At 46.1% G+C, this 26676-nt stretch overlaps 1 protein-coding gene across 1 annotated transcript in view; it reads left to right on the forward strand.

Moving 5' to 3' along the window:
- The window catches only part of LOC132394459 (collagen alpha-1(V) chain-like), a 251204-nt gene that overhangs the window by 90350 nt on the left and 134178 nt on the right, over positions 1–26676 (forward strand). The window contains exons 4-10 of the mRNA XM_059970642.1: positions 2446–2608; positions 6505–6636; positions 10275–10373; positions 12026–12160; positions 21593–21787; positions 24992–25045; positions 25850–25891. Coding sequence (XP_059826625.1) covers positions 2446–2608; positions 6505–6636; positions 10275–10373; positions 12026–12160; positions 21593–21787; positions 24992–25045; positions 25850–25891 — 820 coding nt within the window. The remainder of the gene's footprint in view (positions 1–2445; positions 2609–6504; positions 6637–10274; positions 10374–12025; positions 12161–21592; positions 21788–24991; positions 25046–25849; positions 25892–26676) is intronic.

The following is a 26676-nucleotide window of genomic DNA, read 5'->3' on the forward strand; positions in this document are numbered from 1 at the left end:
CTGCACTTCTTGTGTTCTTACATGTTTGAATTGCTGTACTAGACTATGATGCAACCAGTCAGGATGCTTCTACCAATAAGTTGCTGAAGAACATTAGAGTGTTTGGGGACAAGCCTCTGAAGAAAGTAAAGAAGCTGTGTGCTTAACTTGTGAATGCATCTATGTGTTGAGCTTTGGACAAGTCATCCAGTATGTTAGTGCCCATGAACTTAAAGCTGTCTACCCTGTCCACCTCCTCTCCCACAATGTAGACTGGCACATGTTCAGCCTGCTTCTCCTTCCTGAAGCCAAGTTTTGCTGACATTGAGTGAGAAGTTCTGTTGGAAAGCCACTCACCTAACTGTCCTACCTTGCTCCAGTAAGCTGGCTTATCACCATGTGATTCATCCAACAACAGTAATGTCATTGGTGAATTTGTAGATGGTTTTGGTACTCTGTCATGTGTTTGTAGAAAGTAGAACAGGAAGTTAAACCTGAGGTTGGTGATTAGCTAGGAGGAGATATTGTTACCAATCCTCATTGTTTGAAGTCAGCTGATGAGAAAATCGAGGATCAGCTAGAAGGAGGTATGGACTTGATTTGTCCAAGTTTTGACAAAGATTTGATTAGGAAGCATAACATAAAGGAAATCTAAGAAGACAACGATTATATTAATGATAGGATTCACCCTGCTGTTTGAGAGGCAAAAGTTATCGGTATTACAGTTGAGTAAAGGTAACTACAGAGTCATGAAAGATGGGGTGGCCAAAGTTGATGAGAAACAACCCTAGAAGGGATGATGATAAAGCAGAAGTATCAGATGTTTAAGGGTGTAATTCAGAAAACATAGGATCATTTCATCCCATTGAAGAAGAAACATTTTAGAAGGAGGATGAGGCAATATTGACTAACAAGGAAAGTCAGACAGAATAAAAGCAAAGGAGGAAGTCATAAAATATTGTGAAATTTAGTGGGAAGCTAGGGGATTGTGATGCTTTTAAAAACCGGCAGAAGACTGAGAAAAAAGTAATAAGGGGGGGAAATATGAATGTTAAGCTAGTTAATAATATAAAAGAGGAAACCAAAATGTTTAGAGATATATAAAATGTAGAAGAAGGACACGAGCGGACATTGAAATGCTAGAAATCGACAAAGTGAGCATGGTTTCCTTAAGGGGAGATCTTGCCTGACAAATACATTGGAATTCTTTGAAGAATTAACAAACAGGATACACAAAAGGTGCCAGTGGATGTTTTTGATTTGGATTTTCAGAAGTCATTGGACAAGGTGCCACACATGATGCTGCTAAGCAACATTGGAACCCGTAGTACTATAAGAATGACACTAGCTTGTCTAATAGTTTGGCTGACTGACATAATGTAAAGATTAGGAATAAAGGGGGCCTTTATCTTTTTGGCTTCCAGTGACCAGAGGCGTTCTTCAGGGGTCAATGTCGGGTCTACATCTTTTTGTATTATATGTTAATGATATGGATGACGAAATTGTTGGCTTTGTGCCCTAGCTTGTTGGTGATATAAAAATTAGTGGAGTAGCAGGTCATGTTCAAGAAGCAGGGAGTATTGAGAAAGACTTGGGCATTTGGGAGAACAGGCAAAGAAAAGGCAGATGAAATACAGTGTTGTTAAATGATTGGTCATGCACTATGGTAGAAGTAATAAAAGTGTAGACTATTTTCTAAATGGGGAGAGAATTTAGAAATTAGATTTGCAAAGGGACGTGAGTCCTAGTGCAGGATTCCCTGAAGATGAACTTGTAGATTGAGTCGTAATAAAGAAGACGAGTGCAATGTTACCGTTAATTTGAAATGGACTGGAATAAAAAGGCCAGAATGTACACCTCAGGCTTTATAAGGTCAGATCACATTTGATGCATATGAGCATTTTTGGGCCACATATCTAAGGGAAGGGTACTGGTGTTGGCGAGAATCCAGAAGAGGTTAACAAGAATGATCCCAGGGATGAAAGGGTTAATTTATGAGGGTCATCTGAATACCCTGGGCCTGTTTTATTGCAGTTTCAAAGGATGAGTGGGAAATCTTATTAGAGCCTTTTAATATTGAAAGCCCTGGATAAAATGGACGTGGAGAGGATGTTTCCAGTAGTGGGCGAGTCTAAGTCCAGAGGATAGCCTCAGAATGAAATAACATCCTGTCAGAACAGAGATGATGGGGAATTTTTTCAGACTGAGGATGGTGAATATGTGGATTTCATTGTAACAGCTATGGGGGCTAATAAATATTAAGGGCATTAAAGGTTACGTGGAGAAGGCAGGAGATGGGGTTTGGAGGGTAAATCAGCCAAGTTGATGCACTAAATGGCCTGATTCTGCTCCTATGTACAAAGGTCCAAAGCGGCCTCTCTTGAGCAGCATCATGTTGTAACCCGGTGACCACCCACACCATCTCACCTTGTCTCTAAACACTTGGTCCGGTTCTCTTACTGACAGGTGGCACCGGCTGGCCATCAGTGTACAGAAGAAGAAGGTCACCATGATCGTTGACTGTAAGAAGACCGTGGTCAAGTCTCTACCCCGCAGCAACAAGCCCATCATTGATACCAAAGGCATTGTGGTGTTTGGAACCAGGATCCTAGATGAGGAGGTGTTTGAGGTAAGAGACCATATGTTATAGGGGCAGAATTAGGCCATTTGGCCCATTGAATCTGGTCCACCGTTCAGTCCTAACTGATCTTTTCCAACCCCATGCTCACTCTTCTCCCAGTAACTCTTAAACCTCTCATCAAACAACAACCTATCAATCTCTGCCTTAAATACACAAGATGACTTGGCCTGCACAGCCTCTTTTAACAAATTCCACAGATTCACCACCATCTGGCTGAGGAAATTCCTCCTTATTTCAGTTTTAAAGCATCATCCCTTTATTCTGAAGCTATGACCTTGTATCCTCGACTTTCCTTCTATTGGAAGCGCACCCTTGACGTCTACTCTATCCATATCCTTCAGTGTTTGGTAGGTTTCAGTGAGATGCTCCCTTCATCCTTCTCAACTCTTTGGAGACAGATTCAGACACTTCAAACACTCCTTGAGGGATTGCTCTCGAACCTCTGACCTTCAAGGCTTGGGCTAAACTGTGAAAACATTCAAAGTCAATGAAATACTACTGCAGTAAATATGGACTCACCTGAAAGGTTGGAGATTCAACTGAATATTTGTTTTGTTACAAGCAATGGGGCAATGCACAGTTCTCTTGCTATTGTGAAGTCAGCAAGGAAGTATACATTGGGGCATCTGGTGCTGTACTGGAAGAGGAGGACTAGATTTTATGTCTCAGGAATGGGGATTTAAATCCGCAGAATCCTGAGAGTGTGCTGCACTTACCTGAGGTAAGAGACAAGGCTGTTTAATGTCACTTCCTGTACACAAGTGTAAGTAGAATAAAATAATTGTCAGCCTGTATCTGGTGCAGCACAACCCCGATCCCTACAAAAGATAAAGAACACAATAATACTAAATAAAATAAAACAAATATAAATACATAAGATAATATGTATATATATTTATTTTTTACTGTATTAGCCTGCAGGATAACGTCTGCAGTTCTGGGATTTGTTAACTGGCTCACTTAACCTTAAGTCACAATAACTTAACCTCACTGTGCTCCTGCAGTTGGGGACCGCATCTGATCGAATTCAGGTTGGCTGGGCTATGGGGGAAACATCTTCCAAGCACAGATAGCAGTGAAACTGTCGCCACACAAATAACACAAATGGATTAAATTTTTCAGTATGTTCAGGCAAACAGCCTTCGGAAATTATGTACCATTGATTCTTTAAACCGTTCGTAAGTTTTAAGACAGGAACATTACAAGTCAGAAAAAGAGTGACGATCCTGCCGCACTGTTCTGTCACACACTCTTGGCATCGGACACAGAGTGAGGCTCCCTCTACACTGCCCCATCATTCTCACCCAGGGTCAGGTAGAGAATGAAGCACCCTTTACTCTGTCCCATCTCACACTCTCAGGGTCAGACACAGAGTGAAGCTACCTCTACCTGTGTTCAAGATGAATGATCTTCTGGCTAGTACTGTTGAAGAAACACTGCGTTGTTGCAGTTCAGACACTGGACCGGTGACCACTGAACAGATGGGTGGGGGGGGTTAAGGGTTGAGCATCTGCCTGTGGTTTGGCGAGGGCATGTGTAATCATTACACTCCCTCTGGAGCTGGGGTCTTAGGAATGATCGCAGAGCGATGATGTGGCTAGTCGGGGTGGAGTCTGCCTGGCTGGGACAGAATAGGAAGACATGGTGGGCAGGATCAGTGAGAGGTCATTGTATAATTAGGGTTCATCAGAAATAACAGGCTTGATTGGGTGGGACATTGGGGCAGTGGGTAGGGTCACAGATCCAGAGAACAGGGTTTAATCGCAATTCTGTCTGTGTGTGGAGTTTGCATGTCCTCTGTGTGACCAGGTGAGTTTGCCGAGGTGCTCCCATTGTGGTCGGGTGGGTTAATCGGCAGCTGTGAATTGCCCCCAGTGTGAAGGCAAGGGGCAGAATCAGGGGTGGGGAGAATTGAATGAATGAAATAGGGTAGTTGATGGTCAGTGCAGACACAATGGGTCAAGGGGTCTGTTTCATTGCTCTGTGACTCTGAAACGAGAAGCCAATGTAGTCTCAGTGCGCATCTGTGCTACAAATGCCACAAGGACTTGTGTATCCACCTTGGCCAATCTTGAAGGACAGTAGCCTCCTCTTCCTGATGGTCCAAACCCTAGTGCGTCACAGCAAACAGCCTCCCCTCTGTCTATACTTGTTGCTGCCTCAGGAAACAGCCAGCATAATCAAGTACCCCACCCTGGTCATGGCCTCTTTGCTGCACCGCGCCCCCACCCAATGAGCAGAAGATACAAAAGCCTCACCAGGCTTAAGGACCAGTTCAATCCCACTGTTAACCGAGTCATTATTGTACCTCTTGTATAATAGATCGACTTTTGGCCAAACACTCTACGTTGTTATGATTTTGCACTTTATTGTGTACCTGCACTACACTTTTTAATTAGCTTTTACACTTCATTCTGCATTATATTCACTCAACACACTGTGTCATGTCTTGATCTGTATGAACAGTACGTAGGACATGTTTCACTGTATCTTGGCATTGTACCTATCTTCACTCAACCCTGGAACATTCGGACAGTGAAGATGCATAAATTAGAATACTCTTTAACAACTACAGCTTGGCATTCAATAAACTTAATCCCCTCAAATCTAATCAATAAGCTTTAATACTTAGGCCTCAATAATTCCTTGTGCAAATCCTTGATCTCCAATTTCCTCACTTGCAGACCGCTGTCAGTTTGGATTGGCAACAACATCTCCTCCCTGATCTCCATCAGCACAAGAACACCACAAGGCTGGTGCTTTGCCCACTGCTCTACTTGCTTTACACTTATGCCTGTGTGGCTAAGCACAGATCTAATGCTATATTTAAATTTGCTGATGACACCTGCCATAGCTGAATCAGCATAAAGGAGGGAGAATAAAGTGGTGCCACAACAACACCAGAGTTACTCAATGTCAGCAAGACCAAGGAGATGATTATTGACTTCAGGTGAGGGAAACTTGAGGTCCATGAGTTAGTCTGCATTGGTGGATCAGAGGTGGAGAGGTTCAGCAACTTTAACTTTCTTGGTGTTATTATTTCAGAGGACCTGTCCTGGGCTCCGAACGTAAGTGCAATTATGAAGAAATCACAGAATCCCCTTTGTTTCCTTAGGGGTTTATGAAGATTCGCCATGTATCTGAAGCTTTGACAAACTTCTGTGCATGTGTAGTGGAGAGTATATTGACTGGCTACGTCACAACCTGGTATGGAAATACCAATGCCCTTGAATAAAAAATTCTACAGTGTAAAAATTCTACAGAGTAGTGGATATAGTGCTGTCTAAGAAGGGTAGAACCCTCCCCATCATTTAGCTCATCTACACTGAGTGTTGTCACAGGAAAGCAGCATCCATCATCAGGGACCCCTCAACACCCAGGTCATGCTCTCTTCTTACTGCTGTCATCAGGAAGAAAGCACAGGAGCCTCAGGAGTCACATGAGCAGGTTCAAGAACAGTTATTACCTCTCAACCATCAGGCTCTTGAACTAAAGGAGATAACTTCGCTCAACTTCACTTTGCCCCAGCACTGAACTGTTCTCACAACCTACGGATTCACTTTAGCAAATCTTCATCTCATTTTCTTGATACTTATTGCTTATATATTATTATTATTATTATTTCTTTTTTCTTTCATTTTGAGTTTGCACAGATTGTTGTCTTTTGCACCCTAGTTGGCGTCCCTGTTGGTGTGGTCTTTCATTGATTCTATTATGGTTATTGGATTTATTGTGTGTGCCCACAAGAAAATGTATCTCAGCGTTGTATATGGTATCATATATGCATTTGATAATAAATTTTCTATGAATATTGATGTGACTATAATAAACCAACATCACCATCAATATGATATCTCCCTTGTTTCTCTCTCTCTGTCCCTCAGGGTGACATCCAGCAGCTGTTGATCTCCTCAGATCCCCAGGCTGCCTTCGACTATTGCCAGCACTACAGCCCGGACTGTGACACTCCCATCCCCGACTACCCCCAGAGTCAGGACCCCGGCTTGAAGGAGTATGTAAGTACTTGAGGACTCTACCCCAACCCCACCGCCATTTGTTTCACTCCTCGTTCCAGGGGATCCCAGCCCACTGACTAACCTCAGTGAACAGAGCTCAGAGTTCAAGCCAAGTTGTTGCCATTTCATCAAAGATTTCTGAAATGAAAGTGGGTGAAATGTCTCCATTAATGATAAAAGGAGCAAGTCTTGGTAATGGGCAGTGGTAACCTACCCATGGTAATGTATAGGAACAGCTGGCCACCATGGCACAGTGGGTAGAGCTGTTGCCTCACAGTCCCAAAGACCTGGGTGTGACCCTGACCTCCTGAGCTCGAGCATGCATGGAGTCTGTGCATGCCCGCGAGACCAGTTTCCATCAGTGGCTTTACTGTGAATGGCCCATCTGTGCGTAGCCAAGGGGTGAAATCGGGAGGGGGTGTGAGAATGAAATGGCATCAGCGTAAACAGGTGGATCAAGCAAGGTTGGTGGGCCGAAGGGCCTGCTTCTATACTGTTCCATGCTACAGATTTAGACTGCAGGGACCAAGCATACCACAAGGATGTGAGATGGAGTCCTTGGCTGCGTTCTGTCCTTTGAGAGATGAAGGCAGCAGTTAACTTATTATCAGTCAGCCTTGGCCACGGGCATGGCCCCCAAGGATACTCCATGGCCCCAGGTCTCCATGGGCTGCTAGAATAGGGACCCTCCCACTCCCTGCTCACTCCCCCATTGCTCCTTCTGCTGTCTGTCTCTGCTCCCACCGTGCACACTAACACCGGCCAAGCCGCGAACCATCTGCGCGCCATCAGATGGTGGACTGAGTAGACCAGTTGTGGACTCGCCAAGATGCTACAATGGTGACACGTTGTGGGCTGGTTGCCTGGGAAACCACTTGTGCTCCTAGCCCTCAGTTGGCTGAGCCAATGGCACTGAGCGGTCATCTGCTCCCAGAAGGGACTGCTGACTTGTATCAATGGTTGATTGTTGATGGTTTTCCCACCCTCTGCCTAGCTAAGGATCTTCTCTGGAAGATCAGCATGCCTCTGGCACTGTTGCTGGACTATCCTCAGAACTTGGAGGGAGGTTGTGGATGAGAATGTCAATGTGATGCTCTCTGTGTGACCGCCAGTGACCCAGACTCAGCCCTCATCCCCAGCAATCCTGCTAACCAGGCCCACGCCCAGATCCTGGATCTTGCTAGTGCTGCACCCAATTCCAGACCTTGATCCCTCTCATGTATTTACCTCCGCCACACCGTGAGCTCCATGCCCCACACCTTTGACCTCAGGCCCTGTTCCTTAACCCAACAGGCTCCACCCACTTCCCAGGCCTGGTCTCCTTTACTCTGACCCCGCCCGGTTTTCCACTCCATTCCTTCACCCACTGTGCCCCCTCAGTCTCGGCCTTTTTCCCTTCTCTATACTCATGCCCTGCCTGTTCCTGTTTGACATTTCCAAGCACTTTCGTCTCCATGCTGACCTCCCGCTAGCTCTGCCTTTTTTTTTGTCTCTGAACCCCAACTCCAGCCCTGTCTTCTTCACTGACCCTTGTGCTACACCTTCTCTAGGTCTGCCTCCGTTGATCTGATCAGCACCCCCACCCTCCACTGTCTGACTCCAGCTACCACTCTGACCCCTCTAAGAACCCCCTGCTCTCTATTTGACACCCAAAACCCCAACATGTCCCACCTATCACTTGCCAGACAGTCTCTTCTACCAGCTCAGTGTGGCGTGTCCTTTGCACTTGCATTTGTGAGGATTCTGAAACTGGACAACTTCCACTGCCCCCAGTTTCCCTGCCCCACCCTCCAAAGGTCACACTCAGGGCATGAGTGCTTGAATCCAAACCTTTCCTCAGCTCCTTCGACTGGCTCGGCTGGAGCGATTGCTCCTGTTCCCTGATGTGGTCAGCACTGGAAAAACAGGAGTTGCTTCTACCCAAGAGTGACTGCATGGCTGAGGAAGGGGCCTCAGCAAAGACCTCCTATCCCAAACACCACCCCCCCCCCCACGCAAGTTTCTCTTTAAGTGCGCTAAATTGACAGACATGAATGCAGTCCCAAATAGAAATGGAGTGTGGCAGGCATTCTCAGTAGATCAGGCACTATCTATAGAGGGAGAAAGAGAATTACTGTGGAAATTCTGGACCACTTGTCAGAAGTGGATAAGGTCATCGTAAGTTGAAGGAGAGTTGGGATGAGAATGGGGTAAAGTCTTTGATTAAACTTCTCGCTTGATCCCAGACATCCCGTTCTCCTCTCTATGTTATCTACTTTCGGAGCTGAAAACAGACTCATTTTCTCATGTCTACTGATTCAAAGGAGAATCTGTCAATTTGAAATGTCAATGGTGCTCCTAACTCTCCAGAGGACTGCCTGATCTGCTGAGTGCTTACCGTATTGTTCCATTTTTATTTTGGACCTTCAGCATCTGCCCATTCTTAGTCTTTGGACCAATCACTGGTCTGCTTCCTGAGTGGCAGATGTTAACTTTTATGGCGATATTGACTGCTTTTGCTGAGAATATTGAATAACATGACTCAGTCTGTGATTGCATAGGTTGACTTAAGAGATTCCATCAGCAGTTTTTGTTCATGTCCTTTCCCCAACCCCCTGAGGGATTCTGTTCAGGGGGCTGCTGCCTTTTTTGTCGTGAGTGGCAGATATGAACCTGTCTCTGCTTCAAATCAATGGAAAGGAGCCCCTCATCAATTGGTGTTGGAATCCATCAAGAGAGCAACCCAAACTGGTAGAGGTATTAGGAACCAATCTGCAGAAAACTGTGAGCATCCTACCAAGCAGAACCCTCAGTGGGAAGAACTGCCCAAGGTACAATCCCAACAGGGCATAGCTCCATCAACATGGAAAGGTCTATCATTCCATGTCAATGAGGAGATCTAATCCCAGAAGAACATCATTCCATCACAGTGGGAAAATCCAATCCCAGATCATTCCAATGCAGAGATCTAATTCCAATAGAACATCATTCGATCATTTTAGGAAGATCAAATCCCAATACGGAGATTAAATCCCAGTAGAACATCATTCCATCATAGTGGGAAGATCCAATCCCAGATGGATCATTTCCCTTGGAATGCCTAAACCCAGCAAGGCCTTCACTCCATGTCACTGGAGAGGTCCAGGTTCAATAGTGTACCTTACAGGATATCATTCCATTTCATTGCAAAGATCCAATCCCACAGAGCATCATTCTGTCACTTTGGGAAGATCCGATCCCTGTAGGATCATCACTCCATTTCTTGGGAAAGTCCAATCCCAACAGGATGTTATACCATCTCATTGGGAATGTTTGGTCCAGCTCCCTCGTTCCTAGCAGGACCTCCATGATCTAACCCCGGCAGAATGACAATGAAGAGCTGTCATGAGTCAGTTTGTACATGTGCTCCGTTGTAATCGCTTCAGGGCTCTCTTGGATGGGTGACTGGGCAGTTCCATGTAATAAGATCCTCCCTCATCACTGAGTCTTCAGACCCCCCCAAGGATTCACCACCTCAGCTCCTTGTCTTTTACATCTTAGAGAGACTTAAAAACTAAACCCTAGTCCCGCAACATGAACAAAAACTTGTGAGAACTCTCTTATTTTGTGCTCTAACCCTTTCGGCCCTGACCTGTCCTGTCTGTCTCTCCCACTGGTAGTACTATGATGAAGATTACGAGTACTATGAATATTACGAGGAGTTTCAGACCCAGGCTCCACAGGCTGTGGGGCTGAGCGAGACGGCTGTTCCGGGGCAGGTAAAAGGAGGGTGACTGGGAGGGTATGATCTTGTCTGTGTCCAAGGTGTTGTCTGTTTTGTCATCTGTTGCTACCATGTGTTTTCACCCATCATCATCTGCTTCCATTGTTGCAGAGCTTGTTCAGAGCACCAGGCCTGGGTGTTTATAAGACCAAGCGAGAGAAAGGGTAATGGGAAAGGGGGAGTGGTGCTAGGAGATGGGAAGAATGGAGGGAACGGTAAGGGGAGGGATTAAGAATAACACAGATGTGATGAGTGTGCCAGGGAGCTGGGGCCTGGCATGTCCATGTACACCGAGTAGGGACAGGGGTGCAGACCTGTGAGGGAGATGGACAGTGGCTGGGTGAGACGGTCAGATGGAGGAGGTATGAGATGGATGGTCAACTGGAGGAGGAGGGGGTGCAAGGCAGACAGCCAGACAGTGGGGGTTGAGTCAAAATGTGGGACAGGTGAGTGAGTGAGACAGACAGAAGATGTATGAGATAGGGAGATTGACATACAGAGGCCAAGGCAGATAGATGGGTAGTGAGACAGATGGCCAGATATTGAGCAGGTGAGACAGATGCCAGGTGGAGGACAGGTGAGGCAGACGGTCAGACATAGTATAGGTGAGACTGATGGTCAGACATAGTGTAGATGAGACACAGTCAGTCTCAGTGTGAGACAGTCAGACAGGGAGGGGGGTCAAAAGAGTTGGGCAGAGAATGAGACATAGCCAGATGGACGGTGAGTAAGACATTTTGTCAGACAGAGGGTGAGACTGATGATCAGGTACAGTGAGGGCGAGACACAGTCAGAAAGATTGCAAGACAGATGTAGCGTAGGTGAAGACAAATAGTGAGACACAGTCAGACAGAGGATGAGACATATGGAGGATGGGTGAAAGAGATGGTCAGATTTGTGTGGATTGGACACATTCAGAAAGAACGTGAGACAGAAGGCCAGACAGAGGGTGGTGAGACAGGTGGGGGGTAATCTACATCAGGACCTTCTTATCAATGCCGTGACCTGGTGCTCACATCCTGGATTGGAGGATTTGCAATTCCATGCATCCCGTCATTCCTCCTCATTGTCTCGCCCATTCTTTCTCTTCTCTTCCATGGTTTCATCCATCATTCCATCTTTCATCACCACCATCACCAGAGAGTGAAAGGCCACGGATGGAAGCAGGCAGGGGCTGGCAGTGCTAAATCGAGAGTGAAGGTGTTCACGGCTGCCACTAAAGCGGCAACGTGGTCGAAGTCCGCCTCCGCCAAGCTGCGCACTGGCCGGACTCCGACTGTGAAAGCAGCTCATGCCAGGCCTGCCACCACCAAAGCCGCCACCAAAGCTGCCACCAAAATCACACAGCAGAGGACTCAAGTAAGCAGCTTCCAAAAGGTAGAGACATAGTCTCCCATGGGCCCTGATCCAGATCTTTCATCCAGGATTCCATAGAAAGATACTGGATAGATCCCGTTCATCTCTCTTCTTTCTCATTCTCTTGTTCACTTGCTCCATTGTCTTGCTCTTGCTGCCCATTATCTCTGCGATAAGGGCCTCCATCCTCATGGCACTTTGTCATTGTTGTCCTTGAACCTTCTCCTGCCTCTCCCTCCCCAAGATCCCCAGCCCACTAACGCAATCTTCTCCCATTGCAAACCGGTGCAGGACCTGACTGACCCAGCTCTCTACGAAGAGGAGGTTGTGTATGAGACTTACACGGAGGGGCAGGAGGCTACTGAGTCTACTGTGGCCACCGTCACAAGTGAGGTTCCTCAGGTCATCGAGACTGAGGTGACGCAGGTAATACTGTCTGTGCTGTAGGAGTCCTGCCTTCCAAGGAAGGGAAGTGTTGGGGGTGGTTGGGAGTGTTGGGGGTAGGCGGGGTGGGAAACACAATGCAACACCTTCTCCATCTCTTTGTAGGGAGGAAAGCCAAGTCCAGTTTATTTTTTTTTCTTTTGAGTTTATAGTCATATGCACAAGCATATGCTTTCACCGCTGTATGCAAAAGCTTGATTGAAGCAGATTCTCGGTCATGTAACGTTAGAAACTGCACATTCAGAAGAAAATATAAACATGCATTATACTAAATTATACAAGAAAGAATAGAATTTAAACAAAATTAGAGCATTGTAGTGCAAGGTGCTCATAGTTTTGCTATATTGAAGTAGTGATTAGGGTTTTCCCAGTTGGTTCAAGAACCACATGGTTGAAGGGAAGCCTGAACGTGGTGCTGAGGGACTTCAGGCTGAAAAGCATAAATTAAACATAAATTATATACACATTTTTACAAGAAAATACAATTAGAACAAAAAAAATTAAGTCTATTTTAGTTTCAAGTGGTCAGTGTTGCTAAACTGTAGTCATTAGGATTGTATTGGTTGAAGGGATAGTAGTTGTTCTTGAAGCTGGTGGTATGGGACTCCAGGTGCATGTGCCTCCTGCCTGATGGTAGCTTAGAATATGGCATGGCCTGAACAGTGGGATCTTTGATGGTTGATGTTGCCTTCTGGAGGCATACTTTGATGTGGGGAGGGATGTGTCCATAATGTATTTATTGGCTGAGTCCACTACTCTCATATGCAAAAGCACATTGAGGTCCAGGTACGATGATAAACTTTCTTACAGCAACATTACAGGCATGTAGATTCAGACAATACTCAATAATAAAAATTATACAGAACCTACACAGCTTAGAGGAGAAAGAAAGACTCTGCAGAACAGCACCTTCGTATAAATAAAAACACAGTTAGAAACAAGTCCATGCTAAGTGCAGGAGGTTATCAATAGTTTTCCATTACTGAGGTAGGGCTAGGGTTATACAGGTTGCTTCAAGAATCTTATAGTTGAAGGGAAGTAGCTGTTCCTTAACAAAGTAGTGTGGGATTTCAAGGGGTTCTGTATCTCTAAACTGAAAGACACTAAATCAATCAAAGCCTTAATGAAAGCTATTCTTGAATACAGAATAACTTGTATACTAAAGCAACAAAACTTTGAAACTACAACCTTAAGCGGCCTCAAACTTCTGTCTGCTATAGTCTACTGGAGACCAGTCCATTACAGGATTGATACTGGAGACAAAAAGCAAAATTCTTTCTTTGGGCTGTATAACCTTGAATTTCGATAATTGTTAGGTAATTAAAAAAACCTGAAAAGGAAACTGCAGATGCAGGTAGTCTGAAATATAAATGGGAAATATTGGAACCACAGCAGGAGAGGTAGTATCTATGGAGAGAAAAGTAGTTTAAGTTTTACTGGTAAGTCTCTTCATCCGAGCCTATCTAACTAAACTAGCTAAGATGATTAAAAGATTTATTCAGAAAGTTAATATTTCCTGTGGAGAGAGTGTGCTTCATTCAGGTAGGCAACATGAAATCAGAGCCAGGCTGCCTCTGGGTACCTTGACGAATCAGGAACTCATTCCTTCAAGACTTGATCCCCGGCTGGGGTTGGGAAGAGTTAATCACACACAGCAAAATTAGGTTTTTGTTATAAATATATCAGACTTCAAAAATAAGATGGAGTTGATATAAAACCATGCATTAACTAATTAAAGGGTAAAATTAACCAGTGAGGTTGAACGACCTACATTAACTTTGTGTTCAGCAGAGTTCCCATGGTAAATTGGTTTATTATTGTCAACAGTTGGAAGGTACAGTGAAACCTTTGTTTTGCATGCCACTCATATAGACAATTTTATCAGTGGATAGATGTGAAGAAGGAAAAACAATAACTAAGTGCAGGATAAAGTGTTACAGAGAGAGCAGTGTAGGTAGACAATAAGGTACAAGGTAGATAGCGACTCCATCTTATCATACAAGAGGGTATGCAATAGTCTTGAGCTTTCAGGCTTTTGTATCTTCTGCCCAATATGAGGGTGGAGAAGAGAGAATGTCAGTGGCGAGAAAAGTCTTAGATACTTTGGTTGCTTTACTGAGGCAATCAGTAGTATAGACAGAGTGCATTGACTACCCATTTTAAGATTCTCGCTGCAAGAGGAAGGTTGTTTTACTGAATATGACAATAAGAAGTTAAGGAGGGAGGCCATTGATTTGATCACCTGATTTTGAGTTCCATTGTAGCAGATCGGCAATTTAAATCCATATTAGTAAATAAACTCAGAATTAATAATAATAATGTTAATAAGGCAGTAACTTTGAACTATGAGTTTCATAAAAATCCCTCCTTGTTCATCAAGTAACTTGAAGCAGAGCAAATCTGCTAGTGCCTCAATACATTCTATTATAGTTGACTCTTAACTGCTTACTTAGGCAGGACATGGGAAGTAAAGTTGTTTTCTTCTAACTTGCACTATACTTTTTCCAAATTATGCACCAACTAAAGCAGCAGCCCTGGTGAAGTACAGCTATCAATAGGGAATTCCTTGTCTACACAGTAATTTGAAAAATTTTATGAAGGAAAATTTCTCTCTAGCTCTGTCCCTTACCCCAAACGGAACATGGTTTATGATAGAAGTTCTTCATGGGTGGGGCCAGGGAGGTAATTAAATCCTCCAAACTACCCCCCCACACTCCAGTGATTCAGTCTCCACAGTCCAGGGAACAGAATCCGAGAGAATTCCAGGATTCCTAGTTCCATATTCCCTCCAGAAATCCCCGCCAATGCACTCCATGTAACCACCATGCAGACAGAAAAAAAATTCACTTGGTTATGTTGGAAGTCTGAAAGAAAACCAGAAAATGTTGGAAACACTCAGCAGGTCAAGTGATATCTATGAGGAGAGGAGACATAACATTCCAGGTAGTGAATTGGGAAAGAATGAAATAAGTTAATCTTCAAACACTGAGAAATTGGGAGAAGAGTGGACATAACATGGAAATATCTCTTATAGGATGAGACCAATAGGTTAAGGTAGCAGAATGATTAGCAGTCAGGATTAGTTCATGTGTCCATTTTTAATATATTGCTAACAGTGATGCTGTAGCATATGCCCGGAATGCTAGACTATGCAAATAGACAAGGAAGAAGAACTGTACCAAACATATTTCAGGCAGAAATGGCCAAGGCAAACTTCATCTAATCTGAGCCCTACACTAATTGTTGCATTAACTCATTTGGTCTCACCTTATTGATGATATTCACTTATTTTTCTATCCATTTTCCCCTCTACCTTATATTGAAAAGTACTGTCTTTTCTCCCTTTCCTTGTTCTCATGAAAGTGTTTTTTTTTACCAGAAATGTTAAATCTGTTCATATCACCACAGACATTGCCTGACCTGCTCAGTCCTTCCAGCAGTTTTATTTCAGAATTCCAGCACTTGAATTTGTTTTGATTTTAATTATGTGTAAGTATTGTTGTGGCTCTAAGTGCTTTGTACAGGCACTGCAGCACTAAAGTGTGAGTACTGCAATGGCTGAAAACTCCGGATTTTGCAAGTAGGAGACCTGGAATTCCCTACTCCATTGGATTGTGGATATTGAACTTAAAGAAGAATAGGTTTTTTCAGAGATCTGGAAACTGAGGACTGAAGGGACTGGTACAGAGGAACAGATGAGGCCTGGGAAGCATCAGCCATGGTCAGATTGAATAGTAGGCTAGGCTTGAGGGGCTGAGTGGCCTATTGCTCCCCTTATTTACTTCATTGTTACATCATCATGTCCGAAACACAATATTGCTTGATTTTGAACAGATTATTTTAATCGGGGATTATTTGCAGACTGGATGGAAGTATCAGCAAAAGAGAAAAGGGAAGATCAGGGGTAGTTCCACAAACGCATTCAGTCCGTGCTGTAACTTTGATCCATTCCTTCTCTCTGTGTGAGGATGGACACTGCTGAACATCCGGATAATGGGAAAGAAAGGCCACCCTTCAGTGTCAGGGCCTCTGGAATGGGCTGAGGTGCATCTCTGGTGCAGGTGACGTCTGGGAATGTCTGGCCCCAGTCTCATGCACGCTGTGCTTGTCCCGGGTGCGAGTTCACCACAGCTGGGAGGAATGATTCCACTGCAGACAGCAGATGCTGGGAATGTCTGGCCCCAGTCTCATGCACGCTGTGCTTGTCCCGGGTGCGAGTTCACCACAGCTGGGAGGAATGATTCCACTGCAGACAGCAGATGCTGGGAATGTCTGGCCCCAGTCTCATGCACGCTGTGCTTGTCCCGGGTGCGAGTTCACCACAGCTGGGAGGAATGATTCCACTGCAGACAGCAGATGCTGGATTCTGCAGCAAGAAACCATCTGCCGGAGGAATCTGGTGGGCCGAGAAGCATCTGTGGGAGGGGATAGGCACTGGCCCTTTGGGTCGAGATCCTTCATCAGGACTGATAGTAAAGAGGGGAGATGCCTGCATAAAGATGAGATGGTGGAGAGATGCGACAGAGGCTCTGATGTACTGCATCCAGTGTCCTGTTTTTCCGTTCCTTTCCCTAACACCATCATCACTCCAACTTGGCCCACTTCATAGAGTCATAGGATCATACAGCATGGAAACTAGCCCTTCTGCCCAACCCGCCCATGCTGGCAATTATGCCTGTCTATGCTTGTCTCATTTGCCCATGTTCGGACCACATCTCTCTACCATGTATGATACAGAACACAATGAGCAGATTAATGGATCAGTTTTAAATGCTCCTTGGGTAAAGGATGAAATGAGGATCACCCTCCATTGGAACCTTGCTCCCAGAATAAGAAGGATATCACTGTGCTACTAAGGGACAGATGGTCACCAGAACCAGCCATGCACCTCAGACCATTCTGGAAACCCTACTGCTGCATGATGTCCTGCGCCTATGTTGTTCTGGTGTATGGTTGATCTCTATTTGAGTCCTCCTTCACATGATGGGCATGTGCCCACTGACGTTTTAGGAGATCTCTCTCTAGATTGATCTTTGGATGAACAGCAGCTAGCTGACTCCCAGTACCATTGCTCTCTCCAGAACTTGGGTCCCACTAATCAGCTCCTGCCGTAGATTTGTCCCGGGCACGGTGCGTGTTACTGTACTTACCTGGAGTTGGGAAGTTGTTGGTGGTGACAAGTAAAACGTAATGTGATGAATACTTATGCTTTATATTTTCCTGCTGAATGTCTAGATTTAGAAGCTGACCGACCAGCTTGCTTCTTCCTCTGAATGACCTCCTGCTTCACTCACAGAGTTGTCAAAACCTCCTCCCCACTGCTCTTTTCCCATGACAACAATCACTCGCAGTCTGAGGTGGCGGATGACTTGCTAAAGGCCGCCGCCCCTTTGAAGTGCCATGAGTCTCTACCTGTCAGTGAGGCTGCTCGGGGTTAGTGGGCTCTGGGTGGGCATGGGGATGGCGGTGGACTGTGGAGGGGAGGTGTGGGGGACAGCAATGTACAGAATCAACCAGCTAATGAGAAATGAAAGGCTTGGCTGCAGCTGAGATTAGACCATCAAAACCCAGTTGTTGATGGGGTTTCATCTTTGGGACAGCTCAATCACTTGGGTGTCTCTTTAAAGGGGACAAATCTGACCTGTCTGGCCTGCTATGACCAGCAAGCCAGTCAGATCCAAGCGTTGTCTCTGCTCCAGGCTCTGCTGGGGATCTCTGGGGTTGGGAGGCTGTCCATGGATGTGGGATGCAGACACTACTGAAGATGGTTGATTCTGGAGGTGCAGATTCTTACTTACCAAGCTGGCTGCAGATTTGGGAGCAGTGGATCCTGTACACCAGTTTCTGTCCAAAGGCAGCATGTCTGAAAGGCTCCTGCATTGCGATTGCTCATCATGCATCCTTTCCTGCAGCTAGCAGTTCCCATCAGTGCCCGTCAGTCACTTAACTCTGTCCTGGGTGGCTGCTGGTGTAATTAAGATCGCTCAGATTGCTTTTACACCAATGATTCCTTGTCAGTTACAGATGAAGGTCCAACTCAATACCCTCGACAGCCTGCCTATCTGCAAGAGTAGGTATATAGAAATTTTCCTTTTACACAGTCCCATTACACACTGCAGGGTCAGATACAGAATGAAGCTCCCTTATGCTGTCCCAGCACACATTCTCAGGATCTGACACAGAGTAAAGATCCCTTTGCACTGTTGCATCATGCACTCCTTGGGTTGCACACAAAATTTAGCTCCATCTGCACTGTTCCATCACACACACCAGGTTAATACATTGAGTGAAGATCCCTTTACATTGTCCCATCATCTGTTCCCAAAGTTTTATGCAGAATAAAGTTGTCTTTCCTTTCCACACTCTATACTCTATGACGCAGTAGCAGTCAGAGGCGGTTGACAGTACTGATTATGGTGTGTTGGATTAAAGGGAAAGGATCACAACTTTGAAAAAATCCCATTGGAATATTTTCAGAAAACCCACACGCTCTTTCTGAGATAACCGTCTGCACTCTCCACTTTAATGGGGTTTCCCTCCAAGGGAATTGCAGTGCACTTGGAAGTGTCTATCCAGTGATAATGGTGCATGAGTGTGTGACTTCTCGTCCAGCCCATGCATCTGCACCTCTGATAAACTGTGCAGAAAATTTCCATTTATAAACCATGTCTGGCACTGAGCTCAACCAGAGTGCTGGGACAGGGAGCAACAATTGGCCCCATGATTGGTAGGGAGAAGGTTAGCACCCATGAGGAAGTTACACCATGCTGAGAGGCCGGTTGATGGTTCCTGTCAAGAAGGTTCACCTGATAGACCAGACTCATGTCTTGTGACTTAAGAAGGGGAAGAAAATTGGGAAGAAGATACAGGGTTGTACCTCATATGCCCTCAATGTCCATAAACATAATGAAACATATTTTGTGAATGGTTGTGGGCACTGAATGGGAGTACCACTCATTCTTAACTATGGAGGGTTTGACAGGGGATAGCTACACTTGTTTACATGTTCTTACTGTTGCTTACTTCATGTGAACTGAGATTATCTGCAGGGATAACCTTACTGGAACCACACTCAGTGATGCCAACCAGTACCAAAACTGTGTGCCAGCCACAGAGTCTAGTCACCATCAGTGAATGCTGGTATCCTCAGCAGGGTGGGCAGTCTGTGTGAGGGGGAGAGAGGAAGCATCTGTTGTTGTTCATTGGCTGCACCCATCAGGACTTGTGGAGAAGCTGGGTTGGCCCACATCAGTTCTGATCTCCATCTTCTCAAGAGAATGCAGAATCCTCTGTAGAAGTTGGTCACAAGGAACAACGAAGAAACTGCTGGAAGAACTCTGGGTTGAGTAGCACTGGTGGGGGCAGGAGTGAGTGGGTGGGGGGGGGGAGGAGTTGCCGATGTTTTGGGTTGAAGCCCTGCTTCAGGACTGGAAATGCCGTCAGTTTCTTTCCCCACATAGATGCCAGTAGACTGTATGTTGCCTCAGTTTCAATGTCTGTAGCCTCTTGTGGCTTCACTGTTTTACAAAGATGACTGGCACATTTTGCTGGGAAATTAAAGTTGAGGGGAGGTGGGGGTGGTATGGGGAGTCAACCTATTGGAGGGGTGAGGGTAGATTTAGAGTTGTTCCACCTGTAGTGGAAACTAGAGCCAGTGGTTGGTTAATGTAAGACAACTACTGATTACTCATTAGGAAATGAAAGAGAAGGTTCTTTGCATTGAGAGCTCCCTATGTTCTATGCATGGAAGGGGAAACTCAATGAAAACACAATGGTGAAAAGGTAATGCTTGGGTTGGCTGAGAAAGGACTGAGGGTGTTTGGTTTGGTGCTGAAAAAGGACCTTTAGAACTGTGTAAGTTGCAAATACTTAGGTGTAAAAATTCCTCCTTGATTGCTAGCATTGAATGTTTAATGTGGAAACATTTCTATGGCCCATTCTTTGCTTTTGGAATTTATCTCCATTGCATGATGGAAGTAAATTGCAAAAAGGACCGGCCATTGGCATCCAGCGCAAGAGACCGCAAGGGCTTCTACTCTCTGCAACACCGAGTAATTGTTCCCCAGTTACTCAATCAAGTCCCTCCCCAAGTTGCTTCGATTCCATCCCGGTCTAACTAAAGAGTGCTTTGCTGACTAGGCAAGACGGTCTTAAATGCCAACCAGTCAGGCATGCCTATTGCAAACAGTCTTGCACACAAAGACACATGCACATCAACCAGTCATGCATGCCCACCAGACATGCAGTACTTCAGCAACAACAACTTGCATTCATGTTTGGCTTCCACAACAGGGAACTTTCCAGGGCTACTGCAGGGTGTGGCTGGTGATCCAGTATACTGAGAGGTCTGGTCTGGGCGGAGGAATGGTTGAAGAACCCATTGGATGCTCATGCTGAAGTGGCTTGGTGTACTGGGTTGGGTCTGGGACAGTGATGTCTATGGGTGAGTTGGGACAGTGTCGAGGGAGATTTACCTATCTAACATATTCTGGGGCATTTCAGTTTGTAATTGGTGTTGCAACAGCTTTTGTAACTTTAATACATTCAGAATTTTCAAACACTCACACAAACGTACATTCACATGTGCACATACGTAATCTCGGTCAAAATCAAACACTTGCTCAGACACACACACGTACTGTCACTCACACACACTCACACACACACACACACACACACACACACACACACACACACACACACACACACACACACACACACACACACACACACACTCATTTTGCCTCTTCACTCATTCACTCACACACACATTTGCTCACACACTCAAACGTACGCATTTGCTCAAACACATCCATGTGCACATGCTCACTCAAACACAAACAGCCACGCGCACACATTCATGCACACACTCATATATACATTCACATACATACAACTTCACTCCCTCACAGACTCTCACCCACACACCCCTTCCCTGCCCTGGGTCCAATCTTCTTGCCCATGTTGCATCCTCTCAGAAGCAACATTCCTCACCTCTCTCATATTACCCCTGGGATGAGCAGACTGAATGTGGGGAAAATACAGAAAACAGTGCAAACATTCAGCAGACCAGGCGCCATATGTGGAGAGAGGCTGAAGCCCTTGTGTCTCTTGTGTAGAAGGACTTTGAAGTCCAGCTGCTTTGACTCACCCAGTGTGGCTGTATGATCATGGCTAAGTATTCCTCTGGCTGGCTCGACCCCCACCACCACCTCCTGGTTTGTTGATCGCTTGACAGTGCCCAAACAAGCCCCTCAACCCTAGGTGGCTGGGTATTGGCATCATTCTTGAGCTTACAGAAGTCCAGCCCTAGGTGTGGCCGGGTATACAGATCCATGATCATCTGCCTCGGGGATGCATTGCTTCACTAACCTAACAGCTGCTCTCGCTTCTCTTTCACCTGCTCCTCACCAGCAAGAGGAGGAAGAGGTCTCCGTTCACCCAACCGTAGGAGATCTGGAGATGTCCAAGGAGTATTTTACAGGAGAAGATGTAAACCCAGGTGACCCTGGTTATGACTATGACTACATTTACCAGGAATATTATGAGGAGCCCACACCGGAGATTGGCCCAGGACTTCCCGTGGAGACAGAGGTCCACATGGAAGGAGTAAGTGCTGAGGCCTGCCTGACCCCTCCATGTTGCACTGGTTGCTCCTTCCCCTCCTTTCATTGTGTCACCTGGTCTCTTTATGTGTCTCCACAGTGTGCCCTTCTCTGCGTGTGTACTGTCCCTGCTCCTCAAGTTCAATGTGATGTCTTCCCTGTGTCCCTCAGTTTCTGCTGCATTCTTCCTCCAATACTGCACTACTGACACTTTCCTTACACTCAGATGACCTGATCGAGTGCTACAGTGATGTCTGCAACAGATGGGACACCATTTTCTGCGGCACTGAGGTCGTTGTCCAATGCAGTGACATCATCTGCAACTTCAACGTCATCGCCCACTGCAGTGATGACTCACCTGCTACAATGCAGCCACGGCCCGCCAAAGTGATGTCATCATGGCACAATTATTTCATCACCTGGTCTGATGATGCAGCCACTGTTTGAAATAATGTCACAGCAATGATGTCATCACTTGCTGCAACTATGCCATCGCAGGCTGCAATGCAGTTATCAGCTGTTGAAGTGATGTCATAACTTGGTGCAATGATCCCATTGCCAGCTATTGTGATGTAATCACTGGTTGAGCCTATGGCACCGCTTTTTGTAGTGATATCATTGCTGAAATGACGCCATTACAGTGCAATGACTTCATCGCCTGATGTGGTGATACAATCTACTTGAGGTTATGTCATCACTTGTTGCAATAATGCCATAACTCACTGTAACGATGGCATTCACAGGTCAGTCATGACCTTACACATTTGTCTCTGAACTGTAATGTCATTTTCAAGTAACTGATCCCTGCTGTAATAACCACCTGTCTGGGGCTATATGCCAAACAGTTTTGAGGCTATCTGCTACCTAGTGTTGGCAGCCTGCAAATTCTCTGATCTATTGAAAACCATCTGATGTAATTCCTGAAGACAGCACCTCACTCTGGGTGAGGTAATGTATCCCTGTGGTTGGTGCTGCCCAAAATGTGCAGGGGGACCCCACCCCACATTATATCAGTGCAGCTCACCAATGGGTAAATGGTATTATTTGACGTGGAGAGGCTCTGTTCCATTCCTTCAGGCTTCAATCCCTCGGACAACGACGTAAAAGGTTTATACACTGGCTTCCATGTTATCTACATCAGGAATCCTTCCACAGCCCAGCCAACCACAAGCTGATGGTCTCAAGAGGACTGGTATTGTGTGGGGTTGGAATGGGATGTCAGATGGCAGTGGGTCAGTAATGGGAGCAAGGGCAGGAGATTTCTGTGGACCAGCGACCTTACTGAAGACCAAGGGAAGTTTCAATGCTGGTCTGATTCAGTAGTGTCCAGCAGCAGCTGTGCACAGCGTCATTCCCGGCTAGCGACAACCTCACTTATTGCCATCCGGCCCAGAGCAAATCCCAATCAGTGCAATCCACTTCACCACCATCTTGTTAAACTATAAGACATAGGAACAGAATTAGGCCATTCTGCCCATCAAGTCTGCTCTGCCATTTGATCATGGCTGATTTGTTATCCATCTCAACCTTATTTCCCTGCCTTCTCCCCGTAACCTCTGATGCCAGTTGCGACTTTTTGTTCAATCGTACTCCAGATCGCCATGATCCTTAATCGCTGCCTTTCTGGGTAGACATCAACTCTGCACCATCATGATATGCACCAGTCAAAGCCAACAGACCTGCTTCCAGTGCCACTTCTAATCGGCACAGTCCTGATCGGTGCCAGTGCCATTCCAATCTGTTCAGTCCTCACTCCCCATCAACTCCAAACTAGCACAGTCTCAATTAAAGCATCACCAAGCAGCATAGTCTTTGCACATTGGACCCAGTTTACACAGCCCTCTTAAGTAACAGCATAGCCGGGTCTGGGACTCTTGGAAGTCAGTGGACTCCCCTACCAGTTCCAGTCAGCTTCAGCCTGCTCATTGTAGCTTGGTCCAGTTTAATTCCAGACATTACCAATACCTAGTCCTAAGCAACCTTGATCAGTACCAATACACACAATGCTGGAAGAATGCAACGGTTCAGCCAGCATCCATGGAAGGAACTGGACTGCTGACGCTTTGGTTCAAGGAGATTTGTCTGAGATGCCTTTTGCCCCCCACAGACATTGCTCAACCTGCTGAGTTTCCCCAACAGATTGCCTGTTGCACCAGATTCCAGAATCTGCAATCTCTTATATCTCCAGATCTGCAAATCTCAGTTCATGCACTACACGATCAACATGACCTTTCCCGGAGAACGAATCCTTGTGCAGTGCCAATCCAGACCAGCACAATCTTGCTTTTGGAACAACTCCCATCAGCACAATCCTATGTTGTGCCAGACTAGTGGCAGTCCCAATCAGTGTTACCTCAGTCAGTGCCAGCTCCCATCACCAATAGAGCTGGTGAACATGCTTCCAACAAACACCAGATCTAATGAACTCAAATGTCAATTCCAGTTAGTTCCGTTCAGTGTTATACTGCCCAGCACCAAGAGCAATCCAACTGAATAGTGACAGGTCTCCCAGCCTACAATGTTCATGCCCATTTACATTAATACAGTTTGATATCCTTCTATGTCTTGATGTATTTAAGTGTCTGTATAAATGTCTCTTAAACATTATGGAGATTCTGTCTCCACTAACTCCTCTGCTAGTTGCTTTCACATAAGCAACATCCTTTGTATTAAAAACTTCCCTATCTTAGATCCCCTTAAAACTCTCTCCCACCTCAAACCTTCAACATCTGCACATAGAACACTCTGTACTTGTCCTGTCTAACGTAGTTCCCAACACTGTTCTCACATGGTACCTGTCCTGTTGAGCACCCAGCTCTCATTTCTCTGCATCTCTCTCTGTAATGCACAGGTCCCTGTTCATCACTAGTTCCTCTTCAACACCAGTGTGACCAATGTCAGTTCCAGTTAGTGTGATCCCATGCATCAACAGCCCGGGTTGATGATGGTCCAGACTGATCCCGACCAGTCGTGACCAGTGCTGAGCAGTCCTGATCAGCATTTCCAGATCCTGTTTGTGCCAGTGGAGTGACCCACCCACTGTTGCACCCACCTCCAGTGTTTTGATGTGCCTGCTTCGCAGGTTTCAGCTGGTATGGTTCCTCCAGCTCACTGCCAGTGGTCGGGCAGCGGTAAGTTGATGAATCCCTCCTCTGGGCCAGTGAAGGGAGCCCTGGCGTCTTACCCATTCTGCTGTGTTTGCTTGCAGGTGGCCCTGGCTGGTCTGAAGGGAGAGAAGGGGGAGCCGGCAGTGATCGAGCCTGTGAGTGTCTCTACGGCCCTCATCCCTCACCCTTCCACATTATACCCAACCTCACTTCTTACTCTTCGCAGCTAACTCCACCCCATCCCTCACCCCTATCTTCATCTTCATCCTTGACCCCTCAAATCATCATCATCAGCTCATCCCTACCCCCATCCTCGCTCTTCACTCCTCTCTACTTACTCCTCATCCCTCACCGTTATCATCAACCTCACCCTTCACTCCTTGCACCTCACCACTCATCCCTCATCCCTACCACAATCAATACTCCTCGCTAAACCAGCACCATCTCCTTCCTATCCATGTCCATAACCCTCATGTCAGCCCACCCTTCCATCTCTCTGAACCTAAACCTCTCACCCCTACTCTCACCTCATATCTCCCTCCCTACTCACTCCTACCTATATTCCTCATGCAATTTCTTCAATCTTCCTCACCCCCCCATTTTGATGGCGTACCACAACTGCATCTCGTGACTCACCCGCTCCCACTCTCAATCCCTCTCCTGAGTCCCACCCCTCTCCCTTCTCTTCATTCTCTTCTCTCCCGCAGCCTTCCCCATCATCTCACTCACTACATCCTTCCAAACCCACTCCTCAGCTCCAATCTTTTCACCTTCCCAACTCCCAAACTCCCATCCTCAAATGGTTTCTCATCTTCCCACTCATCCCTTTACCACTGCCCTACTTGTGGCCTCTTCTTCCTTTTCCCTCCCTCAATTCCAACTTTCCTCTCCCTCCATCCCTCAGCAGCTACCTCCACAAACTTATCCTCCCCATCTAACCTACACCTTTTTGCCCACAGGGGATGCTGGTTGAAGGTCCTCCTGGTCCAGAAGGCCCACCGGTGAGTAGGGAAGCCAATCATTGCCCTGTGTGTGTGTGTGTGTGTGTGTGTGTGAGTGAGTGAGAGAGAGAGAGAAGGGGGGAGTGGACTTGCCTGTTTAGTCCTCTACCTGCTGGATTCCAAGACTTACAATGTGCTTCCCTCTAGTGGAGGACCCACCCTGTCCCAGAGTGTGTCTGTCAAATGGGAACTGAAGTTGGGAGGTTGAGTTAGCTTCCCTCAGCACTACCTCAGAATGGGAGGGGAAAGATGAGGGTGGTGGAAAGAGCTCCTTTTGTCTGTTATGTTCCAGTAAGGGCAGGAATGGTGGAAGGTTGAGCAGCCCTTACGTGATACCATGTGAGGGGGCATTTTGGAGAAGTGTAGAGTCCATAGATGGGAAGGGTCAGAGGTTATGTGGAAGGTTAGGGAATGGGGTGAGAGGGGGAGAATGAGAAGAGAGAGAAAAGGGGAAAGGAAAGGGAGAGCGAGAGAGGTGGGGTAAGGGAGTTGTAGAGAGGAAGGAAATATAGTGGGAGAGAGACAGGGAAAGGTAGGAGGGAGGGACAGGGACAGTACAAGGAAAGAAGAGGGTGAAGAGAGAGGGAGAGAGGAGAGGGAAGGGAAAGGGAAGAAAGGAAAAAGCAGGGAGGAAGAGAGAGGAGGAAGGAACTGGAGAAAGAGGGGAAGCAGAAGGGGAAGGGAGGAGGAGAAGTAAGAAACAGGACAGAATTGATGCATGTTGACTCTGACACAGAGAAGCCGATCTGTCAGTTACTTCCCTGCCACCTCCCTGTGAGCTGACT

The sequence above is a fragment of the Hypanus sabinus genome, chromosome 5 (assembly GCF_030144855.1).
Source record: "Hypanus sabinus isolate sHypSab1 chromosome 5, sHypSab1.hap1, whole genome shotgun sequence".
NCBI lineage: Eukaryota > Metazoa > Chordata > Chondrichthyes > Myliobatiformes > Dasyatidae > Hypanus > Hypanus sabinus.